Source organism: Salvelinus namaycush, chromosome 15 (assembly GCF_016432855.1).
Source record: "Salvelinus namaycush isolate Seneca chromosome 15, SaNama_1.0, whole genome shotgun sequence".
In the NCBI taxonomy this organism is placed as follows: domain Eukaryota; kingdom Metazoa; phylum Chordata; class Actinopteri; order Salmoniformes; family Salmonidae; genus Salvelinus; species Salvelinus namaycush.
The window spans coordinates 6921634-6940736 of NC_052321.1; the positions used below are offsets into that span (position 1 = coordinate 6921634).

The 19103-nt window shown below is 45.2% G+C and overlaps 1 protein-coding gene across 3 annotated transcripts in view; it reads left to right on the plus strand.

Annotated features, from left to right (window-relative positions):
- LOC120060152 (thyroid receptor-interacting protein 11-like) overlaps nucleotides 1-19103 on the plus strand; it is a 74977-nt gene that overhangs the window by 23133 nt on the left and 32741 nt on the right. For all 3 annotated transcript variants that reach the window (XM_039009261.1, XM_039009262.1, XM_039009263.1), the window contains exons 11-25: nucleotides 938-1651; nucleotides 1826-1987; nucleotides 2252-2419; nucleotides 2564-2648; nucleotides 2754-3118; nucleotides 3226-3468; nucleotides 3681-3883; nucleotides 4637-4775; nucleotides 5749-5853; nucleotides 8935-9468; nucleotides 9743-9853; nucleotides 10042-10212; nucleotides 10622-10771; nucleotides 14243-14436; nucleotides 15176-15339. In XM_039009261.1, coding sequence (XP_038865189.1) covers nucleotides 938-1651; nucleotides 1826-1987; nucleotides 2252-2419; nucleotides 2564-2648; nucleotides 2754-3118; nucleotides 3226-3468; nucleotides 3681-3883; nucleotides 4637-4775; nucleotides 5749-5853; nucleotides 8935-9468; nucleotides 9743-9853; nucleotides 10042-10212; nucleotides 10622-10771; nucleotides 14243-14436; nucleotides 15176-15339 — 3508 coding nt within the window. The remainder of the gene's footprint in view (nucleotides 1-937; nucleotides 1652-1825; nucleotides 1988-2251; nucleotides 2420-2563; nucleotides 2649-2753; nucleotides 3119-3225; nucleotides 3469-3680; nucleotides 3884-4636; nucleotides 4776-5748; nucleotides 5854-8934; nucleotides 9469-9742; nucleotides 9854-10041; nucleotides 10213-10621; nucleotides 10772-14242; nucleotides 14437-15175; nucleotides 15340-19103) is intronic.

Here is a 19103-nt window from a genome sequence, read left to right on the forward strand (position 1 = left end):
GTGTATAGGAAGGAATGTGTTAATATGAATATATTGGCCGTGTATAGGAAGGAATGTGTGGATATTAATATATTGGCCGTGTATAGGAAGGAATGTGTTGATATACATATATTGGCCGTGTATAGGAAGGAATGTGTTGATATACATATATTGGCCGTGTATAGGAAGGAATGTGTTGATATTAATATATTGGCCGTGTATAGGAAGGAATGTGTGGATATTAATATATTGGCCATGTATAGGAAGGAATGTGTTGATATTAATATATTGGCCGTGTATAGGAAGGAATGTGTTGATATACATATATTGGCCGTGTATAGGAAGGAATGTGTTGATATTAATATATTGGCCATGTATAGGAAGGAATGTGTGGATATTAATATATTGGCCGTGTATAGGAAGGAATGTGTTGATATTAATATATTGGCCATGTATAGGAAGGAATGTGTGGATATTAATATATTGGCCATGTATAGGAAGGAATGTGTGGATATTAATATATTGGCCGTGTATAGGAAGGAATGTGTTGATATTAATATATTGGCCGTGTATAGGAAGGAATGTGTGGATATTAATATATTGGCCGTGTATAGGAAGGAATGTGTTGATATTAATATATTGGCCATGTATAGGAAGGAATGTGTTGATATTAATATATTGGCCGTGTATAGGAAGGAATGTGTGGATATTAATATATTGGCCATGTATAGGAAGGAATGTGTGGATTTGAATATATTGGCCGTGTATAGGATGGAATGTGTTGATATTGGGATATACACCACGTCTTAGACCATGTTGAAAAAGAAAGTCCATCAAGGATAACCTAATTTTAAAAAAATGATTTAACCCCCTTTACAGAATTTAGACTTAGCAAAGTAAGACTACCTATAAAATGGTTATTGAGATGCTATTATTCTGTTCTTGTGTCTCCATGCAGCATGTGATCTCAGTGAAGGAGAAGCTCTCTGTTCAGCTGAAGGAGTCTGAGACAGAGGTGTCCAGGTTGCAGTCAGAGCTCAGTACCACCACCGACCAGAGGGTGGCGCTACAGGAAGAACTACAAGCCCAGCAGGGGAAACTGAGCCAGAGTGCTTACATCCTGAACGATCTCCACATGGGCAAGCAGCAGCTGGAGGCCACCGTCAAAGAGTTGAGGGAGAAACTTGGATGGGCAACAACGATGGGCAAAGAGACCCAGATGCTCCAGAGAACCGTACAGGAGAGGGAGGAGCAGCTGTCTGCTGCCCGGGCAGAGTTGTGTGAGGCTGGGGAGAGAGGGAGAGAATCCGGGGGGTCCAGTGAGGAGCTGGAGGATCTTAGGAGAGAACTGGCTGAGATGAGGAGCTCCCAGGAGAAGGTGATGTCAGAAGACTACGAGATGAAGATGGAGAAGCAGAGGCTGAAGACAGAGGCTGAGCATGCTCAGGGGAGGATAGAGGAGCTGGCCAGGCAGGTCAGGGAGTTCCAGGATGCTCTCAACAGGACGGTCCTGGAGAAGGACACCCGCATCGAGGCTCTGAAGCTGGAGAAGAGCCAGCTGGAAGGGGAGCTGGTCCAGGCAGAGAGAGGCCTACAGGAGCAGGTCAGGCAGTACCAGCAGACCATCGAGGAGCTGACCGCTGCCCGCTCCATGGACGCCTCGGCACTGCAGGTCCACTGTTGTTTCTCTACTGTTTCAATATCTTCATGTATCTACAATCATTTCGTATGTCTCAGAATGTATTGTTTTATCTTTTCACTTTTGTCTTATTTCATTAGCACTTTGACCAATGAACTGTATTTTTTGTAAGGAATGTGTTGTGCCAATAGCTTGATTTTTTTTCAGACGGCGCATGAGAGGACGGTGAAGCTGAACCAGGAGAAGGACCTGAAGATTTCCCAGCTGAGGAGAGACGTGGAACAGATGGCCTCCGAACACAGAGACACCGATGAGATGCTATCCGTCACCGTGGCCGAGGAGAAAAAACAGCTGATAGACCTCCTCCAGGTCAGCTCACAGACCATAGAGCTAGATGGAGGACTCGTGTGTTGGAACGGGGTCATATCCATCTAGAGTCCTCTATCTAACTCTATGTGACGGACTTCTCGAACATCCTTATTTTATCCTGTCCACTCTGCTTGGAAATATCCTTTTTCTATTTTTGTTGTTTTTTAAAATTGGGATTTCGTTTTTTTTTTATGAATTGTGTTTGCTGCTAAATGAATTGCCTCATTGAGGACTTTTAAAAATGTTCTGAATGTGAATCTCCAGGAGAAGGACTCCTTCACGGAGAGCCTGAGAGCCAACATGGCCGCCACCCAGAGGGAGCTGGAGGCCGTGGTCCAGGCAGCCACCCAGGAGGCTGAGACCCTGAGAGGAGCTCTGGAGGAGAAGGACACGCAGCTGGGATGCATGAAGGAAGACAACAGCCACCTGAAGGTACGTCCACAACATGTATGACATGGGTAATATGCAATGTACTGTATGTGTAATGTACAGTGTCTATTTTGTATACAGTGGGGTACTGTGTGTTGGGAGACAATTTGTCCCTTGGGACATTAACATTAATCCTATCCTAAAAAGGAGGAGATGGAGCGTCTGACGGACCAGCTAAGTAGACCCCAGCCTCCCGGCCTGGCCGAGCCACGCGCCCCGGACATCATCACCGGTAACACATCCTGTCATATCTCTTGTTGTTTTTAAAAAACAAATCTATGTATTGTATTTGCTGCTAAATGGACAGTCTTATTGAGGACATTAACATGAACCACAGAACTGGAGAATGAGATCACCCAGCTGAAGACCTCAGGAGATGCCTCGAGGAGGACCGTAGAGGAGCAGCAGGGACATCTCCTCTCCTCCCAGCAGTCTCTCCTGGCGCAGCAGAACGAGTTGGAGCAGGCCCACCAACGCCACGAGCAGAGCAGAGAGAACTACGATAGGCTGATCCACGCCAAGGACGAGGAGATTAGACGCCTGCAGCAGGAAGTAGATCACCTCGGCCCTACCCAATACTCCCAGGAACAGGAAGTGGTCATTCTCCAACGGGAAGACGAGACCAAGTCGTCCCTGAATAACAGGGAGAACGGCAACGAGAAACACGACCTGTCCAAGGTGGAGGTAGAGAGTCTCGTGAAGGTATTTCCTGAATACCACTTCCTGTACGTTGTACTCAGCAGCAGCTGATGATTTGGGATGAATTGCCATTCAGGATAATAAAGCATATCTGATCTCTCAATTTGAAGGGCATTAAGGAGAAGGAGACGGAGATCAACCAGCTGAATGAGAAGAACCAGAACCTGACCAGACGGCTGGATCAGCTGGTGGTCTCCAGAGAGGAAATGGGGAAGCTCAGCCAGATGGTCCAGCAGAAAGACGTAGAGATCCAGGCGCTGCACTCCCACGTCTCCCTGGGGGGAGGAGGCCACAGCCAAGACGTGTTGTCCCTCCAGCAGCAGCTGCAGGCCTACGCCGTGGAGAGAGAGCAGGTCAAAATCACAATCAACTTTATTCAACTTATTAGAGTTGCAAAATCCGTGGTAATTTTCCTAAAATGCCCAGATTTTTCCAGAAATCCAAGTTGAAGGATTTCCTGCCTATTCCCTCTTGATTCCAGGAATCTTCCAACCAGGAATTTTGTTAAAGTTATTGTAATTTTACAACCCCAATAAAATGAATGTACTTGACCTATTTACTATAGGTCCTGGCCGTGCTGAATGAGAAGACGAGGGAGAACAGCCAGCTGAGGGGGGACTACCAGCACATCATGGACATCGTAGCAGGGAAGGAGGCTGTGCTCCTCAAGGTCCAGCAGGAGAACATGAGGCTGTCTACCATGTCTGACCCCTCAGGGAGTCGAGAGATGTTCAGAGAGACCATTCAGAACCTGTCTCGGATCATCAGGTATTGTTTTGTAATATATACAGCACCCAGTCAACAGTTTGGACACACTTACTCAAGGATTTTTCTTTATTTTGACTATTTTCTACTTAATAATAGTGAAGACATCAAAACTATGAAATAACACATATGGAATCATGTAGTAACTGAAAATTTCAATATATTTTAGATTCTATTAAGTAGCCTCCCTTTGCCTTGATGAGAGCTTTGCACACTCTTGACATTCTCTCAACCAGCTTCATGAGGTAGTCACCTGGAATAGAGAAGATAGCCCTATTTGGTGAAAGACCAAGTCCGTATTATGGCAAGAACAGCTCAAATAAGTATGCTTCTGCTGCCATGGTGATCATGTATTGTCAGGGTGTATTTTGCTGCCATGGTGACCAGGTATTGTCAGGGTGTATTTTGCTGCCGTGGTGACCAGGTATTGTCAGGGTGTATTTTGCTGCCGTGGCGACCAGGTATTGTCAGGGTGTATTTTGCTGCCGTGGTGACCAGGTATTGTCAGGGTGTATTTTGCTGCCGTGGTGACCAGGTATTGTCAGGGTGTATTTTGCTGCCGTGGTGACCAGGTATTGTCAGGGTGTATTTTGCTGCCGTGGCGACCAGGTATTGTTCATTTTGATTGCGGACTTGGACACAATTAGTAATTGTCATGTTCTATTTGCTGTTTATTCTGTCAGTGTCTTTGGGTATCTTGATAGGTGCAAATATAATTAAAATATTATTGTATTTTGTTGTTATTATTATTATCAGAGAGAAGGACATTGAGATCGACGCGCTGACCCAGAAGTGCCAGACATTGGTGTCGGTGCTGCAGGCAGGAGACTCTGGAGGCGTCAGCTCCAACCAGTTTGAAGAGCTGCTGCAGGAGAGGGACACACTGAAACAACAGGCAAGATAAGATTTTTAGCATTTTATTGTCTGTTTTTATAGAAATTTGCCTTGTTTCACAAAACTAGACAAACTCCTTACAGGACATAAACACAACAACAGACAATACAGAAAAGCATGACATGAGTCAAAACATTATTCACATCACAGATCAGGAATCACACAGTATGTATTGTAGTGTGTGTATTGTAGTGTGTGTGTATTGTAGTGTGTGTATTGTAGTGTGTGTATTGTAGTGTGTGTATTGTAGTGTGTGTATTGTAATGTGTGTATATTGTATTTAACCTTTCGAGTCATGCTAAGACACAAGGTCTCTTTTACAGATGACCACTGTAATGTGTAGTGTAGAATGTGTAGTGTAGAATGTGCAGTGTAGAATGTGCAGTGTAGAATGTGCAGTGTAGAATGTGTAGTGTAGAATGTGTAGTGTAGAATGTGCAGTGTAGAATGTGTAGTGTAGAATGTGTAGTGTAGAATGTGCAGTGTAGAATGTGTAGTGTAGAATGTGTAGTGTAGAATGTGTAGTGTAGAATGTGCAGTGTAGAATGTGCAGTGTAGAATGTGCAGTGTAGAATGTGTAGTGTAGAATGTGCAGTGTAGAATGTGCAGTGTAGAATGTACAGTGTAGAATGTGTAGTGTAGAATGTGCAGTGTAGAATGTGTAGTGTAGAATGTGTAGTATTGTACTGTATGTATTGCCATTGTCCAGGTGAACAGTGTGTGAACCGAGGTGTGTGTGTAGGTATTGTAATTGCAAGGTGTGTGACTGTGTGTGTATTGTAATGCATCCAGGTGAACAGTGTGTGAACCGAGGTGTGTGTGTGTGTGTGTGTAGGTATTGTAATTTTGAGGTGTGTGACTGTGTGTGTATTGTAATGTATCCAGGTGAACAGTGTGTGAACCAAGGTGTGTGTGTGTGTGTGTAGGTATTGTAATTGCGAGGTGTGACTGTGTGTGTATTGTAATGTATCCAGGTGAAAAAGATGGAGGAATGGAAGATGCAGGTGATCACCACAGTAAAGAACATGCAGCATGAATCTGGCCAGCTGGTAGAGGAGCTCCACAAGCTACAGGGACAGGTAACCATCATAATAAATCATATGTAATATAATGAGTCTGGCCAGCTGGTAGAGGAGCTCCACAAGCTACAGGGACAGGTAACCATGATAATATATTATAATAAATATGTAATATAATGAGTCTAGCCAGCTGGTAGAGGAGCTCCACAAGCTACAGGGACAGGTAACCATGATAATATATTATTATAATAAATATGTAATATAATGAGTCTGGCCAGCTGGTAGAGGAGCTCCACAAGCTACAGGGACAGGTAACCGTCATAATATATTATAATAAATCATATGTAACATAATGAGTCTGGCCAGCTGGCAGAGGAGCTCCACAAGCTACAGGGACAGGTAACCATGATAATATATTATTATAATAAATATGTAATATAATGAGTCTGGCCAGCTGGTAGAGGAGCTCCACAAGCTACAGGGACAGGTAACCGTCATAATATATTATAATAAATCATATGTAACATAATGAGTCTGGCCAGCTGGCAGAGGAGCTCCACAAGCTACAGGGACAGGTAACCATGATAATATATTATTATAATAAATATGTAATATAATGAGTCTGGCCAGCTGGTAGAGGAGCTCCACAAGCTACAGGGACAGGTAACCGTCATAATATATTATAATAAATCATATGTAACATAATGAGTCTGGCCAGCTGGCAGAGGAGCTCCACAAGCTACAGGGACAGGTAACCATGATAATATATTATTATAATAAATATGTAACATAATGAGTCTGGCCAGCTGGCAGAGGAGCTCCACAAGCTACAGGGACAGGTAACCGTCATAGTAAATCATATGTAATATAATGAGTCTGGCCAGCTGGTAGAGGAGCTCCACAAGCTACAGGGACAGGTAACCGTCATAGTAAATCATATGTAACATAATGAGTCTGGCCAGCTGGCAGAGGAGCTCCACAAGCTACAGGGACAGGTAACCGTCATAGTAAATCATATGTAATATAATGAGTCTGGCCAGCTGGTAGAGGAGCTCCACAAGCTACAGGGACAGGTAACCGTCATAGTAAATCATATGTAATATAATGAGTCTGGCCAGCTGGCAGAGGAGCTCCACAAGCTACAGGGACAGGTAACCGTCATAGTAAATCATATGTAATATAATGAGTCTGGCCAGCTGGTAGAGGAGCTCCACAAGCTACAGGGACAGGTAACCGTCATAATAAATCATATGTAATATAATGAGTCTGGCCAGCTGGCAGAGGAGCTCCACAAGCTACAGGGACAGGTAACCATCATAATATATTATAATAAATATGTAATATAATGAGTCTAGCCAGCTGGTAGAGGAGCTCCACAAGCTACAGGGACAGGTAACCGTCATAATATATTATAATAAATATGTAATATAATGAGTCTAGCCAGCTGGTAGAGGAGCTCCACAAGCTACAGGGACAGGTAACCATCATAATATATTATAATAAATATGTAATATAATGAGTCTGGCCAGCTGGTAGAGGAGCTCCACAAGCTACAGGGACAGGTAACCGTCATAATATATTATAATAAATATGTAATATAATGAGTCTAGCCAGCTGGTAGAGGAGCTCCACAAGCTACAGGGACAGGTAACCATCATAATATATTATAATAAATATGTAATATAATGAGTCTAGCCAGCTGGCAGAGGAGCTCCACAAGCTACAGGGACAGGTAACCGTCATAATATATTATAATAAATATGTAATATAATGAGTCTAGCCAGCTGGTAGAGGAGCTCCACAAGCTACAGGGACAGGTAACCATCATAATATATTATAATAAATATGTAATATAATGAGTCTAGCCAGCTGGTAGAGGAGCTCCACAAGCTACAGGGACAGGTAACCGTCATAATATATTATAATAAATATGTAATATAATGAGTCTAGCCAGCTGGTAGAGGATCTACAGGTAACTATGGTGATTACGGTTGTCTCTGCTACCGCACGGTAAGCGGTACCGGAGCACCAAGTCTGGGACCAAAAGGCTCCTGAACAGCTTCTATCCCCAAGCCATAATGCCCGCAAAACACCAGTCTCAACGTCAACAGTGAAGAGGCAACTCTGGGATGCTGGCCTTCTAGGCAGAGTTTCTCTGTCCAGTGTCTGTGTTCTTTTGCCCATCTTAATCTTTTATTTTTATTGGCCAGTCTGAGATATGCCTTTTTCTTTGCAACTCTGCCTAGAAGGCCAGCATCCCGGAGTCGCCTCTTCACTGTTGACGTTGAGACTGGTGTTTTGGCAGGTACTATTTAATGAAGCTGCCAGTTGAGGACTTGTGAGGCGTCTGTTTCTCAAACTAGACACTCTAATATACTTGTCCTCTTGCTCAGTTGTGCACCGGGGCCTCCCACTCCTCTTTCTATTCTGGTTAGAGCCAGTGTGTGCTGTTCTGTGAAAGGAGTAGTACACAGCGTTGTACCAGATCTTCAGTTTCTTGGCAATTTCTCGCATGGAATAGCCTTTATTTCTCAGAACAAGAATAGACTGACGAGTTTCAGAAGAAAATGCTGATGCTCCAGATACTCAACTAGTCTAAAGAAGGCCAGTTTTATTGCTTCTTTAATCAGAACAACAGTTTTCAGCTGTGCTAACATAAATGCAAAGGGTTTTCTAATGATCAATTAGCCTTTTAAAATGATAAACTTGGATTAGCTAACATAACGTGCCATTGGAACACAGGAGTGATGGTTGCTGATAATGGGCCTCTGTACGCCTATGTAGATATTCCATCAAAAATCTGCCGTTTCCAGCTACAATAGTCATTTACAACATTAACAATATCTACACTGTAATTCTGATCAATTTCATGTTATTTTAATGGACTAAAAAATTAGCTTTTCTTTCAAAAACAAGGACATTTCTAAGTGACCACAAACTTTTGAACGGAAGTGTACACTGACACTCCAACACACACACACACAATATGATGGCTGATCCATAATGATTCGACTGAACACTATACACATCAGCACATCAACCCCACATGAAGTGTCGTCCAGCCCGCTGATCCTACTACTGGTTGTCATTCAGCAGTCTTATTGGGATGAATAACGGACTGTTTTGGCTCTGATCCTATAGGTGGATGCTGACAAAGACTGCACCTCCGATCTCTCCGTGGACTACAGCCGTCTGATCCACAGCTATGAGCGGAAGGAGAGGAAGCTAGGCAGTCTCAGTCACGAACTAGCCCACGTCCAACAGACCATCAGCCAGCTGAGCAGTACTAAAGATGTCCTCCTGGGGAAACTGGACAGTGTGGCGCAGAGTCCCCAAATCACCCCACTGTCTGCTGCTCTGACGTCTTCTGCCCAGCCTCCTGCTGCAGTGGAACCTCCCAGACACCAGGTGGCAGCACCTGCAACACCGGGGAACCAGGAAGGACTGAGACAGGAGCTGGAGTCTCTGAGAGCCCTCCTGTCTGAGAGGGAGACTATAATCAGGACCTTGCAGGAGAACAACCACCGCTTGTCTAACTCAGCCCAGGTGTCAGAGAGCGAGCAGCGCGGCCAGGTCGACGAGGCCAGACAGGTCAGAGAGAGACTGGACGCCCTGCAGCTCTCTGTCAGGGAGAAAGACCTGCTCATTAAGACTAAAGGAGACCAGCTCAATCAGGTTAGAGAGAGGCATGCATTCACCAACATACACGCATATGATACTGGCATGTACACACACACACACACACACACACGCATGTACACACACACACACGCATGTGCACACACACTCACACGCATGTACACACTCACACACTGAGGAAGGCGTTAGCGGTACATACACACGGTGTGTGTGAACATTTAATCTCAATAAAGTGTCCGATTTAAACCCTTGGTTGCCATAGGATCATGTCTCTAATTTAACCAAGTAACTCTGATCTTCACTTCTCCAGGTGAGTGAGAACCTGAGGAACCGAGAGAGCGACAACGAGCTGTTAAAACAGGCCGTGACCAACCTGAAGGAGAGAGCTCTTATCCTGGAGATGGATACTAGGAAGCTGAAGGTAGGCTGGGTTCACTTCCTCAAGACATTCCCCTACCGTTGGGCCCTTGAGCAAGGCCCTTAACATCTGCTCGTATCAACTGTGTGTGATGTGTGCTGTCTGGGGTGGGGGGGGGGGGTGAGAAGGAGCAGAAGACACATTTCCCTTGTCGGCTGAAACCTGGACAATAAAGTTGTGTTGTATTGAAGGATGAGAACGAGGCTGTGGCCCAGCGGAGCCGGGAGAAGGAGTCAGAGTTCAGAGCTCTGCAGGAGACCAACATGCAGGTGTCCCTCCTCATGAGGGAGAAGGAGTTTGAGAGGAGCGCCGTGTCGGAGAAAGCTGCCGCCATGGAGAAGATGCTCAAGGACAGAGAACAGGTTATTCATCATTTACAGATCTTATACATATCAATTTTTGATCGATTTATCCACTTGCAAAAATATGGGAAAATGTCACTTTTTAAAATGTCATAACTGACATGCTGAAGGACAGACAACAGGTTAGGATGTTTGGAGATCATTTTGGTGAAAACCACAAAATCATTTAATGTATACTACTAATAACTACAATATATATTTTTTTAAATAATTTTTCATTTTAATGAATGACGTCTGTTCCCCATATTTAGCTTTTAGTAAATGATAACATATCTAGTAAAGAATGACAGAGAAATGCAAAGTCAAATAGACTATTAAATAGTTTAAATACATTATTGGTTAAATAGTTTCACTAACAGATTATGATTTTGTTTTTTTCCCTGACCCCTTCCATTGATCTGTTTCCCAGGGCAACAGTCAGAGGTCAGGGGAGCTGAACCAGCTCCTGAACGAGCTGAGGTCCATGCAGGAGAAAGCTGTGGCCTTCCAGCAGGAGAGAGACCAGGTCATGCTGGCTCTCAAACAGAAACAGATGGACACCACAGCCGTACAGACTGAGGTAGGATGGCTGGACACACGTACAGACTGAGTGAGGATGGCTGGACACACGTACAGACTGAGGTAGGATGGCTGGACACACGTACAGACAGAGGTAGGATGGCTGGACACACGTACAGACAGAGGTAGGATGGCTGGACACACACACAGACTGAGGTAGGATGGCTGGACACACGTACAGACTGAGGTAGGATGGCTGGACACACGTACAGACTGAGGTAGGATGGCTGGACACACAGCCACACAGACTGAGGTAGGATGGCTGGACACACAGCCACACAGACTGAGGTAGGATGGCTGGACACACGTACAGACAGAGGTAGGATTGGCTGGACACACAGCCACACAGACAGAGGTAGGATTGGCTGGACACACACACAGACAGAGGTAGGATTGGCTGGACACACACGTACAGACCATGAATACAAACTAGTTACCTTTTGGTGAAATTCGCTGTTTTGAATCCAAAATAGGTGACCTATGTGATTCGTGTTGATCCGATGAGAAAAGTTTTTTTTGGTGGGGGGGGTGGGGGGGAGATGACTACTGGCTGTAAGCGAACAAGTGATGCGCGTTTGGAGCAATACTGTCTGTATCCAAGGCTCAGCCAATCGTTCACATAACAACAGAATGCATCACCCGACTGAAGAGAGAGGAGACGACCAACTTCCTAGTTACAGCATCAGTGCGCGCTCTGGAAAGAGCGGGAGAGTGGGAAGGCAGTTTGTCAGTTACAGCAGCACGTTCTCTGGAAAGAGCGGGAGAGTGGGAAGGCAGTTTGTCAGTTACAGCAGCACGTTCTCTGGAAAGAGCGGGAGAGTGGGAAGGCAGTTTGTCAGTTACAGCAGCACGTTCTCTGGAAAGAGCGGGAGAGTGGGAAGGCAGTTTGTCAGTTACAGCAGCACGTTCTCTGGAAAGAGCGGGAGAGTGGGAAGGCAGTTTGTCAGTTACAGCAGCACGTTCTCTGGAAAGAGCGGGAGAGTGGGAAGGCAGTTTGTCAGTTACAGCAGCACGTTCTCTGGAAAGAGCGGGAGAGTGGGAAGGCAGTTTGTCAGTTACAGCAGCTCGCTCTCTGGAAAGAGCGGGAGAGTGGGAAGGCAGTTTGTCAGTTACAGCAGCTCGCTCTCTGGAAAGAGCGGGAGAGTGGGAAGGCAGTTTGTCAGTTACAGCAGCATGTTCTCTGGAAAGAGCAGGAGAGTGGGAAGGCAGTTTGTCAGTTACAGCAGCACGTTCTCTGGAAAGAGCGGGAGAGTGGGAAGGCAGTTTGTCAGTTACAGCAGCACGTTCTCTGGAAAGAGCGGGAGAGTGGGAAGGCAGTTTGTCAGTTACAGCAGCACGTTCTCTGGAAAGAGCGGGAGAGTGGGAAGGCAGTTTGTCAGTTACAGCAGCTCGCTCTCTGGAAAGAGCGGGAGAGTGGGAAGGCAGTTTGTCAGTTACAGCAGCTCGCTCTCTGGAAAGAGCGGGAGAGTGGGAAGGCAGTTTGTCAGTTACAGCAGCATGTTCTCTGGAAAGAGCAGGAGAGTGGGAAGGCAGTTTGTCAGTTACAGCAGCACGTTCTCTGGAAAGAGCGGGAGAGTGGGAAGGCAGTTTGTCAGTTACAGCAGCGCGTCCCCCTGAACGATAACGAAGCGGTAAGGTTAGGTGAGACGCCTGACCACGGAGACCGGGGTGATGAAGCGTACTTCATGAGCTGTAACCGAAAAAACAACTGGCGTTTGAGGTGAGGGAGAAAGTGTGGTGGAACAAGTATTGTTAGCATTGTTAGGTATCTTGCTATAGTAGTGCTAGCTGGATCGAATTCTCTGTTAGCTAGCCAGAAAAAAAAAGTTTAGCAACATTAGCCAACTTAACTGATCAAATAATTGAGTTTATTGTTTGAAAATTAGCTGGCTAATGAAGTCAGACATGACAGCTAGCTAGCTAACGTTACAACATCAGATGAGCTAACGTTAGTGTAACCTAACCAATTCGCTACAGTATTAACTGGTATACGACTCCTTGCCGTTCCTCAAGTTATAACGCGTTAGTTGCTCACTGGACCCTGGCAATCTGTGTGAAATGTTAACTAGCTAACGAACTAACTACTATCTGTGAGCTAATGTTTTCCCTCTACAGTATGTGGTTAATTTTCAGAATGAGAGAATTAGGTGAAAATGAGTCGTTGCTTGTTAATTAGGGTTAGGCGTCCCACCGGCGGGACACCTGTTGACAACTTCCTGTGAAATTGGAGGGTGCGCAATTCAAATAAATAATCATAAATATGATGGATATTAAAAATTTAGGAACATACAAGTGTCTTATATCGGTTAAAAGCTTAAAGTCTTGTTCATCTAACTGCACTGTCCGATTTACAGTAGCCATTACAGCGAAAGCATGCCATGCGATTGTTTGAGGACGGCGCCCCACATCAACATATTTTTCAACCAGCACAGGCTTCATAAAATCACAAATAGCGATTGAAATATTCACTTACATTTTGATAATCTTTGTCTGATTTGCAATCCAAAGGGTCCCAGCTACAACGTGCATGGTCGTTTTGTCAGATAAAGTCCTTCTTTATATCCCAAAAAGTCAGTTTAGTTGGCGCCATCGATTTCAGTAATCCACTCATTCAACATGCAGACAAAGGAATCCAAAAAAGCTACTGCTAAACTGTGTTAAAACAAGTCAAACTATGTTTCTATTTTAATCATCAGGTACCCTAAAATGTAATTAAACTATAATATTTCATACGGAAAGAAGTATGTTCAATAGAAAAGCAAAATTAGCAGGTGCGCGTCCTCTTCGTCGTACGCACACAGACTGATTTCCAACTCTGACTCCAAGTACTAAAACTCAGAATTCTTTCTCGTTTGGGAAGAAACAAGCCTGAAACCTTGAACATATACTGTTGACATCTAGTGGAAGCCATAGGAATTGCAATCTGGGAGCTGGAATTGCATATGCCCCATAGCTTTCCATTATAAGAGCATGGGCTCTCTGTCAAAAAAAAATCAGGTTGGTTTTTCTTTGGATTTTCTCCTACCATATGAATTGTGTTATAGTCTCATACATTATTTTAACATTTCTACAAACTTCAAAGTGTTTTCTATCCAATGGTACCAATTATATGCTTATCCTGGCTTCTGGGCCTGAGTAACAGGCAGTTTACTTTGGGCACGTCAGTCAGTAGGGATGTTCTGTTGATAAGTGTGTGAATTGTACCATTTTCCTGTCCAGAAGTGCCAGACCTTGATGTCGGGAGCTCCACAATACTTTTGAGATGATATTTTATAAGAGGAGCTAGAGCTCCAGCAGTAAAACCAGTACTCAGATCAACCACTGATTATTGGTAAAGATCTAACACCTGTCTGACTCGTCCCCCTCTCTCTCTCTCTCTCTCTCTCTCTCTCTCTCTCTCTCTCTCTCTCGCTCTCTCTCTCTCTCTCTCTCTCTCTCTCTCTCTCGCTCTCTCTCTCTCTTTCTCTCTCAGCTGCAGCATGTGAAGGACAGAGAGCAGCGGTTGAAGTTGGAGCTGGACCGGCTACGTAACCACCTGCTGGAGATAGAGGACACCTACACACGGGAGGCCCTCGCCGCCGAGGACAGGGAGGCGGAGCTACGTAGGAGGGTCACGCTATTGGACGACAGACTGGCTACATCCTCCAGTCAGGTGGAGAGCACCAGGTAGGTGTAAAGGACATTGAGTTACTTGCTTAGCGATTTTTCTTCTTCCTCCTGATTCAGCTTTATAACGAGGCTCGAACTCAGGGCCTCTGCCTCGCAAACACACAGGACCTCTGCCTCGCAAACACACAGGACCTCTGCCTCGCAAACACACAGGACCTCTGCCTCGCAAACACACAGGACCTCTGCCTCGCAAACACACAGGACCTCTGCCTCGCAAACACACAGGACCTCTGCCTCGCAAACACACAGGACCTCTGCCTCGCAAACACACAGGACCTCTGCCTCGCAAACACACAGCACCGGTCTCCTGAAGCGTCTTACGCAGTCACGCCACTGAAAAAAAAGCAAGCTATTCACGCCACCGAAACGTAAGCTATTCGGTAGTGCAAGTGGAGACAGGCTGAGAAGTGAGTGATGGGGTCAGCTGACTGTTCCCTAGCAACCTGGTTCCTAACACACATGTGTTTAGTAGCCTTCTGCAGTAGGACAAGAGACTGGCTGAGGTCAGGGGTTGATAACCTACCTTAGCTGTAAGAAGTCACAAAGTTTGTCTCTTATTTCTCAGGGTCAGAAAGAGGGTTCTGAGTGGTAGTCATGGGCAACTGTAAGGGTTTCCTACAATAATTATATATTTATTACCTAATACCGTTCCTCCTTTCCGACGTGTGTAGCCACTAGGCCAACAAAGTAATTCTTCTTCATCTTCCTCCTCTCTTCTTCTTTCTTCTCCGTGTAGCCACCAGGCGTCTCTCCAGGTGGAGTCTCTCCAGGAGCAGCTGAGTGGAACGGTGAGGCAGAGAGACAAGGCCCTGACCCAGCTCAGAGCAGCACGGGACCAGGTCAACCAGTACGCCGTGTCCCTGTCCAACCTCCAGGTGGTGATAGAGCAGTTCCAGCAAGGCAAGACTTCTGGCCTCCTCTCCTTCTCTCCAGCTCCATGTGCTGGAATGAGTGTGGATTATTCTTGTATAGAGCAGTTACAGCAAGGGGACTCCTTTCGTTTTACATCGGACACCTTATGAACCTCGTGCTGTAATGGACGTTGATTATTCCTAAAGTAGGGCCCTATGAAATCTGCGTTGAGGAGAATCCGGACGGAATCACAGAATTAAAACAGAATTCAACAATATATATTTTTTTATTGAACTTCATAGGGAATCAACTAAATGTATTGAACTTAGTAAGGAATCAACTAAATGTATTGACTTTTAGTAGGGAATCAACTAAATATATTGACCTTTAGTAGAGAATCAACTAAATATATTGAACTTAGTAGGGAATCAACTAAATATATTGACTATATATACACTGCTCAAAAAAATAAAGGGAACACTTAAACAACACAATGTAACTCCAAGTCAATCACACTTCTGTGAAATCAAACTGTCCACTTAGGAAGCAACACTGATTGACAATAAATTTCACATGCTGTTGTGCAAATGGAATAGACAAAAGGTGGAAATTATAGGCAATTAGCAAGACACCCCCAATAAAGGAGTGGTTCTGCAGGTGGTGACCACAGACTACTTCTCAGTTCCTATGCTTCCTGGCTGATGTTTTGGTCACTTTTGAATGCTGGCGGTGCTTTCACTCTAGTGGTAGCATGAGACGGAGTCTACAACCCACACAAGTGGCTCAGGTAGTGCAGCTCATCCAGGATGGCACATCAATGCGAGCTGTGGCAAGAAGGTTTGCTGTGTCTGTCAGCGTAGTGTCCAGAGCATGGAGGCGCTACCATGAGACAGGCCAGTACATCAGGAGATGTGGAGGAGGCCGTAGGAGGGCAACAACCCAGCAGCAGGACCGCTACCTCCGCCTTTGTGCAAGGAGGAGCAGGAGGAGCACTGCCAGAGCCCTGCAAAATGACCTCCAGCAGGCCACAAATGTGCATGTGTCTGCTCAAACGGTCAGAAACAGACTCCATGAGGGTGGTATGAGGGCCCGACGTCCACAGGTGGGGGTTGTGCTTACAGCCCAACACCGTGCAGGACGTTTGGCATTTGCCAGAGAACACCAAGATTGGCAAATTCGCCACTGGCGCCCTGTGCTCTTCACAGATGAAAGCAGGTTCACACTGAGCACATGAGCACATGTGACAGACGTGACAGAGTCTGGAGACGCCGTGGAGAACGTTCTGCTGCCTGCAACATCCTCCAGAATGACCGGTTTGGCGGTGGGTCAGTCATGGTGTGGGGTGGCATTTCTTTGGGGGGCCGCACAGCCCTCCATGTGCTCGCCAGAGGTAGCCTGACTGCCATTAGGTAACGAGATGAGATCCTCAGACCCCTTGTGAGACCATATGCTGGTGCGGTTGGCCCTGGGTTCCTCCTAATGCAAGACGATGCTAGACCTCATGTGGCTGGAGTGTGTCAGCAGTTCCTGCAAGAGGAAGGCATTGATGCTATGGACTGGCCCGCCCGTTCCCCAGACCTGAATCCAATTGAGCACATCTGGGACATCATGTCTCGCTCCATCCACCAACGCCACGTTGCACCACAGACTGTCCAGGAGTTGGCGGATGCTTTAGTCCAGGTCTGGGAGGAGATCCCTCAGGAGACCATCCGCCACCTCATCAGGAGCATGCCCAGGCGTTGTAGGGAGGTCATACAGGCACGTGGAGGCCACACACACTACTGAGCCTCATTTTGACTTGTTTTAAGGACATTATATCAAAGTTGGATCAGCCTGTAGTGTGGTTTTCCACTTTAATTTTGAGTGTGACTCCAAATCCAGACCTCCATGGGTTGATAAATTTGATTTCCATTGATAATTTTTGTGTGATTTTGTTGTCAGCACATTCAACTATGTAAAGAAAAAAGTATTTAATAAGAATATTTCATTCATTCAGATCTAGGATGTGTTATTTTAGTGTTCCCTTTATTTTTTTGAGCAGTGTATATATATATATACAGCTATCCCTATGTTGTTGTAGTCATGAGATAGCTATCCCTATGTTGTAGTAGTCATGAGATAGCTATCCCTATGATGTTGTAGTCAGGAGATAGCTATCCCTATGATGTTGTAGTCAGGAGATGGCTATCCCTATGATGTTGTAGTCAGGAGATAGCTATCCCTATGATGTTGTAGTCAGGAGATAGCTATCCCTATGATGTTGTAGTCAGGAGATAGCTATCCCTATGATGTTGTAGTCAGGAGATAGCTATCCCTATGTTGTGGTAGTCAGGAGATAGCTATCCCTATGTTGTGGTAGTCAGGAGATAGCTATCCCTATGATGTTGTAGTCAGGAGATAGCTATCCCTATGTTGTTGTAGTCAGGAGATAGCTATCCCTATGATGTTGTAGTCAGGAGATGGCTATCCCTATATTGTGGTAGTCAGTAGATAGCTATCCCTATGATGTTGTAGTCAGGAGATAGCTATCCCTATGTTGTTGTAGTCAGGAGATAGCTATCCCTATGATGTTGTAGTCAGGAGATGGCTATCTCTATGATGTTGTAGTCAGGAGATGGCTATCCCTATGATGTTGTTGTAGTCAGGAGATAGTTATCCCTATGATGTTGTAGTCAGGAGATAGCTATCCCTATGCTGTTGTAGTCAGGAGATGGCTATCCCTATGATGTTGTAGTCAGGAGATAGTTATCCCTATGATGTTGTAGTAGTCAGGAGATAGCTATCCCTATGATGTTGTAGTCAGGAGATAGCTACCCCTGTGTTGTTGTAGTCAGGAGATAGCTATCCCTATGATGTTGTAGTCAGGAGATAGCTATCCCTATGATGTTGTAGTCAGGAGATGGCTATCCCTATGATGTTGTAGTCAGGAGATGGCTATCCCTATGATGTTGTAGTCAGGAGATAGCTATCCCTATGATGTTGTAGTCAGGAGATAGCTATCCCTATGATGTTGTAGTCAGGAGATAGCTATCCCTATGATGTTGTAGTCAGGAGATAGCTATCCCTATGATGTTGTAGTCAGGAGATAGCTATCCCTGTGTTGTTGTAGTCAGGAGATAGCTATCCCTATGATGTTGTAGTCAGGAGATAGCTATCCCTATGATGTTGTAGTCAGGAGATGACTATCCCTAGGATGTTGTAGTCAGGAGATAGCTATCCCTATGATGTTGTAGTCAGGAGATAGCTATCCCTGTGTTGTTGTAGTCAGGAGATAGCTATCCCTATGATGTTGTAGTCAGGAGATAGCTATCCCTATGTTGTTGTAGTCAGGAGATAGCTATCCCTATGATGTTGTAGTCAGGAGATAGCTATCCCTATGATGTTGTAGTCAGGAGATAGCTATCCCTATGATGTTGTAGTCAGGAGATAGCTATCCCTATGATGTTGTAGTCAGGAGATGGCTATCCCTATGATGTTGTAGTCAGGAGATAGTTATCCCTATGATGTTGTAGTAGTCAGGAGATAGCTATCCATATGATGTTGTAGTCAGGAGATAGCTATCCCTATGATGTTGTAGTAGTCAGGAGATAGCTATCCCTATGATGTTGTAGTCAGGAGATGGCTATCCCTATGATGTTGTAGTCAGGAGATAGCTATCCCTATGATGTTGTAGTCAGGAGATAGCTATCCCTATGATGTTGTAGTCAGGAGATGACTATCCCTATGATGTCAATGTGCGGGGGCACCGCTCAGGTCTGTTGTATGGTTGTAGTCAGGAGATAGCTATCCCTATGTTTTAGTAGTCAGGAGAT